This window comes from Salvia splendens, chromosome 1 (genome assembly GCF_004379255.2).
Source record: "Salvia splendens isolate huo1 chromosome 1, SspV2, whole genome shotgun sequence".
NCBI lineage: Eukaryota > Viridiplantae > Streptophyta > Magnoliopsida > Lamiales > Lamiaceae > Salvia > Salvia splendens.
In genome coordinates, this window is record NC_056032.1 from 6177194 (window position 1) to 6184860 (window position 7667).

The window sequence follows — 7667 nt, forward strand, 5'->3', positions numbered from 1 at the left end:
AATAAACTATGATTTGGTGCGGCAGTAACCACTAATCCACTATGTTGCATTCTGCCAAAGCTCAAACAATATATCCAATTTTAAACATTGATGATACAGAGTAATACAAATAAATACTATTCAACATATCAGTTACACAAAAAAATAACCAAGAACATCTCTACTCATGTTTCCTCCCTCTCTATATTGTACAACAATCACAATCTCAATCACAAACCAACCGAATAAAACTGTGCAATTATGTGATTACAGCAGTCATGCCTTGAACGTTGATGGGTCATGATCCCTTCCCACTTCGTTGCTTCTTCTCTTCGAGCATGGCAGCCTCATTCAACATATCAGCTGCGTCCTTGTGCATGTCAAGCTTGGCAAGGGCCACGGCCTGCATGTAAAATGCTGTTGACCAATCTGGGTAGATGCATTGAGCTTGCATTGCATCCCGAAGTGCAGCATCTGGCTGGTCACACATGAGATAACAAAGACTTCTCCGAGCATGAACAGTTGGTGAAATCATCGTACCCACATCAATGAACTGCAAATATAAACACCCAGTATATGTGTGTGCCGGGGAAACTAAATAAGGAAAAAGGCTCGTTTAATTGATAAGCTGCCGGATAAGAGGGACTAATCATGAACTTGACTAAAATTACCTGAGAATAGCAATCAATAGCAGTTTTAAAATCTTTATCGCGGAATGCCAAGTCCCCTCTTTTCCTAGCGTCCAACATATCTCTCATTTGTTGAGTCCATTCTTGAAAAGATAACTATTTGACATATGCACTTCAGAATACAGATCAATATCAAAATAAAATTCACGATAGCACTTTAGCTAGCGCAGTTTACCTCATTGGTTCCCTCGTCATCCTTGTAGTGCTGCATCACCAAAAACTGATGAATAGCTGTGAGATCCATTCGTGAACAGGCATCACCCATTGGAGAGAGTGGATGAGGAGGTGGAGATGGCGTTTCTTCTTGCTTTGGAATTCCCAGCATCACATAAGATGGAACCTACAATGAATAATTTATCCAATAACAACACATAATTAGACTAGCATGCCAAAAAAATAGCAACACATAATTAGCCTAGCATGCCGAAAAAACATACTATAAGAGAGAATCAAGTAGCATTCGGAGAAAAGAATATGAAAGAACAAAATGAGAGAGGGATGATAAATATCCAACCACAGTTTACGGTATGCATCAAAAATACAGGAACAGCAGATAATAATTGTATATTTTACTATTGCAGGGATTAAACAGGTATAAATATGAATCTTTTAAAAGCAAAGGATATTATTAGAACTTGCATCATTCTTATTTTGCAAAGGGGCAAGTGTGGAAACGAGATCTGTTGTCTTTGGCCTCTCCCTTGGCTCATACTGCAAACACTGTGAAGCAAGATCAAAAACAGCAGTGGCCTCTTCAGTTGAAAAATTCCCCTCTAAATGGGAATCCATTAGTAGAAGAATATTCTTTCCCCGTATCATATCAAGTGCCTGAAATGTAGAAAATTATTATAAGATGACAGTCACCAAAAAATTCAGTAACAGCACAATATCAATAGAAAAAATTATAATCAGAGCAACATGTGTGCACCACAACCATGACAGTGACAACATAACGTGAAATACAAAAAAATGTGAAACCGGAATAAGCAGGTCAACAAAAAAGCCAATCAACATATATTCTCACTTGAGAAAATAATGCCGAACCCACTAATTCATTGAGGAATCGTTTTAGCAGGAATATATACCAAGTCTTGGGAAAGTGTTCAAAAGAATATCGGTGTAATAGTGAGAGAGAAAAATATATCAGGATGAATAAGTGATCAAATATTGGTTAAGAGAAGTGAATTCATGTACTCCATCTGTCCTACTCAAGATGTCCACCTTTCCTATTTAATTTGTCCTACTCAAAATGTCCATTTTCCATATTTGGAAACAAATCCCTCTCTACTATCTCCTCATTAAAATATTCAATCACCTTTTTCACTCTACTTTATTATACTCAACTGCTCAACCTAAAATCACGTGCCATTCAAGAATGTGGACATCTTGAATGGGGCGGAGGGAGTATTTCTATACATGTTTTCACTTGTACAAATCCATCCAAAGTTCTTCGTTGGGGTTAGTGGAGGAGAATTTCAAATCATAGCAAAAATCATAAATAGCAAAATGCAAATACGTACATGACTTGGAGGAATATGCTTTCCACTAAGAAGATCCAGAAGGACGGTTCCAAAGCTGAAAACGACACTTTCCTGAGTGACCCTCCCTGCAAGAGATTTCCGTCACATGCTAATACTCTTGAGAAGAAGAAAGAATAGAGGAAAATGTAACATAACACAACCAAATCAGGAAAAGCAAAGGTGCTTAAATAAAAATCATCAATTTAGAACTATTTTTCCAACTCAATATTAGGACAATTCAATTCACAGTTTCTTCACTGACACGTATATACTCCAGAATATACCATCTCTACATGACAGTAAACCTAAGTCAGCTCTGAGAGCTAACAACTGCTATGCATAGGTTTTGTACTGATTTTCAAATAAAACCTTATTTTCCCATGCTAATGTATAATGGTGCAAGTAAACTAAGCTCAGGCATATTGCTCAAAATCTTGGAGAATTTTTTGATGCTCACCCTTGCAGCACTAAGTCACACCAACATTTAAAAAGCCATGATCCGCAATGGAAAACATATAAAAATTGGTTTATAATATAAAGAACTTTAAAAACTCAGTCTAACTTACCATTTCTTAGATACTCTGGAGGTGTATATGCAAGATTTGTGCTATAACTTTTACCATCCCTGCTATTCTTCATCAACCCAAAACAGGAAAGACGCGGGTCTCCATTCTGCGAAAACTAACCTCATCAACAAATGTACACATTAAAAAAAAAACTAAGGCCCAACTGCATGCAAAATATGCATATAGCAAGACTGAAAAACACCCTAGCTTAGATATAGTAATAGAACAAGAAAATGCTTCAAAAGCTTAAAATAATTAACCTCGTCAAAGAGAACCCTGTAAGCATTTAAGTCATGGTACAGGGGGCGACCTTCCCTGGTGCAATAATCAAGCGCTTCAGCAATATATAGAGCAACTCTCAAACGCATGGTCCACTCAGGGGTTTGATTCTCCCCTGCAGAAGGTGGAGAAGAAAACTTAGGATAGAATTGAGAGATAAATAAAGGGCATCATAAATTCAATTTCACAGTTTCTATAGAAATGCTCAATGGCGGAGAAAGACAAGCCCATCCTTGTGCACCCCCTTTAGCAAGCAGAAAGCCAGAACCACGACGAAGGTAATTAATACGACTGATACAAAACATTAAGGTACCAAAGTCTGTACCAGATTGCTACCAAGGATAATAAGAAAATAATATGATTTTCTCATAATCCCATGTTGCAGGAATGAATGAAAAAAGGCATAGATATGATCCAAAAACTCAGAATCAAAAGAACTATAATGATTAATGAGACAAAGGAACTATGATGATTTAGCAGTACAAGAAGTTCCTAGAGTATCTATTTTATCTGGCAAATCAAATGGTTATCTCTAATTAACAAAAAAAATCACAACAATCCTTAAGAAATTATTTAACACGTTTTACATTTGAACACGGCCAACATTGTTGATGGCTAAGAGAAACTTCGTGACAGACCTCAGGAAGTTTTTAAGTTTATTGAGCTCATTAAGGTTAGCCTAACTACTCAACCTTATTATGGCTAAGGTTAGCCCTCAGACAATAAGCAGATAACTTGCTACAGAATACAGACACTCCTTATTTTCCCTATGCCCATAATAAAATCATCCTCCTGGATGATCCAAATCTTATTCCATGTTTCTTACATCAGTAATTGTCGCAGTAAAGGGGCAACCATACTCGAAAAAAGAAACAAATATCCAAGGGCCAAGCCTTCACCCTTGGTTCCTTCCATCATTCATCCTGAAAACACTCAGAACTCCCCCAATAAAAGAGTTTTAAAGACCAAGAGCACAGACAGCCTCACAATCTAGCCATTAGCCATAACATGCTTTAAACAGCAATCAGTATACCAACTCTACAGAATCACCCCCAAAAAGAGGTGGTCCTTGGATTTGACAAAAATGTGTAATGCCAATCAAAGACAAACTAAGCACAGATTTAAGTTCACTTAAATTCAACAACAGAGCCTTACAGTGAAATAAATGCTTAGCGAGAGTCTCATTCGGCATAAATTCAGCAACAAGCAGCCTCTCATCCCCATCGCAACAATAGCCTATCAGATTAGCCAGCCTCTTATGCCTCAGCTTCCCCACCTCCTTCGCTTCCTCCTACACATCAATCGAGACATATCAAAAACTCAAAACCTAGTTCCCAGCTCATTAAATACCAATCAAATTAAATACGATACACACGGCAAACTGTTTAGGATCAGGCCACGCCATTTTCGTGAACTTCTTCACTGCGATCCAGCGCTGGTTGTGCAGGCGTCCTTCGTAGACGACATTGGGCGCTTTCTCACCGCTCTCCGATACGATCTTGTCGGAGCTGAAGTTGCCGGTGGCGGACTTCAGCTCCGCCAGCGAGAACTCAGCGAATCCACCGGCGGCAGCTCCGTTCACGGAGGAGGAGCGGCGGTGGCCGTGCTGCAGCTGCTGGTGATCCTTCTCCGCCGCGCGCGGAGGATACCCCTTAGATAAGCAGCAGCCCATGGCGACTCGGTTGAGTTGACTCACACGCGCAGCTGAAATTGTTGAATCAATCTGTAGCTCGGAAAATCAATCACAGAATCATATCATATGGCTTGAGTTTTAGTTACAGAGGATGAAATTGTTGGGATTTGCACTATTTTGATTTGCAAATGCGAATTTTATAAGTATACTTTTTTGGCAATAAAAATTTAAAGAATTCGTTCGTGCGTGCTAAGATATGTGGAGAAAAAGGGTTTCAAAAGTTTTAATCTTTGGAAGATAAATCATACTTCTACCTTTTCTTTTCCTTCTTCTCAGCTTTTTCCTTTTCTATTTTGTTTTCAGTTTTTCATCATCACAATATTTGCAACGAATACATTCTTCTTGTTTCTGTGAAGTCATATTTGTCGGTTAAATTTTGTCTATATTGGGTAATAAACTAGCAGCGAGTTACTAGTATTTATGATTAAATTTTGTATATATTGGGCTGTGCGTGATTGGATAATATAATACTCCGTAGTATTTTTATTTTTGACTACTAATAACATCTTTAACATTTATTTGTTTTTCACTTGATTTTTTGTAGTAATTCAAATATATGAATATTACATTTTTTAAGAATACGCTGTCAAATGTTTTAATTTGCTAAAGTTCATAAATAAAGGAGAAAATACTAAAATGACGTCGTATTCGTCAAAAATACTAACTTTAGAAAAAAAAAATGAATCATTAGATGACGTCATTTTCGACAACATTCCCAGAGCATCTGCAACGGTGAGCAGGACGGCATCTGTCCGTCCGTCCGTGCCACCGGCACGGAGACGCTGTCCGCCGCTGCGCTCACGCAGCTGGCACGGCGCTGCTCGATGCATCGAGCACGTCCGTGCCAACGAGCAGGTGACATGGCCGGCGCTTTAGGGCGCCCCTTAGAAGGTGGAAGGGCAGGAGGATAAAATGCTGACGTGGCGGTGCATAGAGCGGGCTTTAGGGCGCCCCTTAGAGCATGCACAACGGTGGACGCAGGCCACGTGTCCGTCCGCGCCGCTGGCAAGGACGAGGCTCGCCGCCATGCCAGCGAGCATGCGAAGTGGCGGCACGCGATTGGGCAACGGCATAGCCGTTGCGTTTGAATTTTTTATTTTTTATTTATTTAATTTTTAAAAATGATAAAAAAAAATGAAAAAAAAATCCAAATCACAAAAATATGGCCGTTTTTTCCCGTTTTTCTGATTTTTTTTTCCCCCAAAATCATCTATAAATACACACATTCATCGTCCATTCATCACTTCAAATCATCCCTCATTCATCTCTCATTCATAATTCTCATACAAACTATCAACACATTCATCCCTCACTCAAAACATCAAATGGATTTCACCCATCTTATGGCGGAAGAGGAGCGCGAAGAACAAGAATACTACGAACAACATCGGGCCGCTTACGAAGCGTATGTCGCGGCGAATACCCCCGCTCCCCCTCCTCAAGGAACTAGATCAACTCGCCGCTACATCCATCGTGACCGGGAGGGAGCTCACGAAAGACTCGTTGCCGACTATTTTACTTACCAGCCGCGGTTTCCGGCAGATTACTTCATGCGCCGTTTTCGCATGTCAAAGCGCATGTTCATGCCAATTGTCAACACATTGTCCGCACGTGTTGAATTCTTCCAAACAGGTCCAGATGCAGCCGGCCGGCAAAGTATCACACCGTTGCAAAAGTGTACGTGTGCCATCCGACAACTCGCTACTGGGCAAACGGCCGACCTCTTCGACGAGTATTTGCATGTCGGTGAGTCCACTGGAATCCTTTGTCTAAAGAATTTTTGCGAGGGAGTTCGTTCAACTTTCGGTGATGAATTTCTTCGGGTACCCACCACCGATGATTGCCAACGGTTGCTTAGTATTCACGAATCAGTCCATGACTTTCCCGGAATGCTTGGCAGCATTGACTGCATGCATTGGAGGTGGAAGAATTGCCCGATTGCTTGGAGGGGGCAACACTTAAGCGGTCACAAAGGTGGCGGCCCAACACTTATCCTTGAGGCGGTCGCCGACTACCGCCTATGGATTTGGCATGCATATTTCGGCGTTGACGGATCCAACAACGACTTGAACGTGCTCTATTCTTCACCACTCTTCAATGATGTGATGAATGTATAGCACCGGCGATCGACTTCACCGTCAACGGAACTACATACCACATGAGTTACTATCTCGCCGATGGTATCTACCCAATGTGGTTGACTTTCGTGAAGACGCTCAGCAACCCGCATGACCCTAGACAGGTTCTTTTTGAGCAGCGTCAAGAGTCTGCGCGGAAAGACGTCGAAAGAGTCTTCGGGGTCCTTCAAGCCCGATTCAACATTGTGAAGGCCCCGGCTCGGCTGTGGTACGTGAATAATATCGTCGACATCATGTTCACGTGTATTATCTTACACAACATGATTATAGCCGACGAATGACCGAGGGCGGCTAGCTTCTACGACGAGGATGAAGCCGAAAGCTCAACCGCGAGGTCTCCCCCACGCCAAGGTGTGCATACGACGGTTGGCCAGAGGATCGAGACAAGGCACACAATGCGCGATACCCGACCCACATTCAGCTACAAGAAGACCTAATCAAACACATGTGGGCGAAATTCGGCAACGAGTAGTGGTTTTTTTAATTTTAGGATTTTAATTATGTAATTTTTTATTTTTAGGATTTTAATTATGTCTTTTTAAATTTATTTGTAATTTGTAATGTTATTTCGGTTTTTTTAATGAATTTTCATATTATGGAAATGTTTTTGTTTAATTGAATTTTAAATTGAATTGTGTTCGTCCTTGCGGAAGAGCACAGCTGTGGGTGTTGTGCTCTTGCCAGAGAGCAGGAAGGAATAGTGGCACCGGGCCCACAACCGTGCTCGCTGGCAAGAGCACGGTTGTGGATGCTCTTAGGGCGCCCCACTGTGGATGCCCTAATAAGAGGCACATTTTATTATT

General features: G+C 40.9%; 1 protein-coding gene across 2 annotated transcripts; it reads right to left on the reverse strand.

Annotated features, from left to right (window-relative positions):
• Positions 1–61: 61 nt before the first annotated feature.
• Positions 62–5105, reverse strand: LOC121810309 (serine/threonine-protein kinase BSK1-like). Of its 2 annotated transcripts, XM_042211114.1 has the most exons (10): positions 4981–5105; positions 4409–4756; positions 4189–4324; positions 3015–3148; positions 2755–2860; positions 2189–2274; positions 1308–1496; positions 844–1008; positions 651–764; positions 62–532 (listed from the first exon to the last, which is right to left on the reverse strand). In XM_042211114.1, the coding sequence occupies exons 2-10, from the start codon at positions 4703–4705 to the stop codon at positions 278–280; spliced, it is 1482 nt and encodes a 493-aa protein (XP_042067048.1). In that variant the 5' UTR covers positions 4706–4756; positions 4981–5105; the 3' UTR covers positions 62–277. The 2 variants fall into 2 exon arrangements, with proteins under 2 accessions (XP_042067048.1, XP_042067044.1); XM_042211110.1 differs by lacking the exon at positions 4981–5105 and having other exon boundaries at positions 4409–4967.
• Positions 5106–7667: the final 2562 nt, after the last annotated feature.

Excerpts from the sequence above, each read along its gene's own strand:
- LOC121810309 (XM_042211114.1), bottom strand. The coding sequence starts at position 4,705 with ATGGGCTGCTGCTTATCTAAGGGGTATCCTCCGCGCGCGGCGGAGAAG. Across the intron at positions 2,861-3,014 it reads ACAGGGTTCTCTTTGACGAG|AATGGAGACCCGCGTCTTTC; the intron begins GTTAATTATTTT and ends TAGTTTTCGCAG. Across the intron at positions 533-650 it reads CTATTGATTGCTATTCTCAG|TTCATTGATGTGGGTACGAT; the intron begins GTAATTTTAGTC and ends TTATATTTGCAG.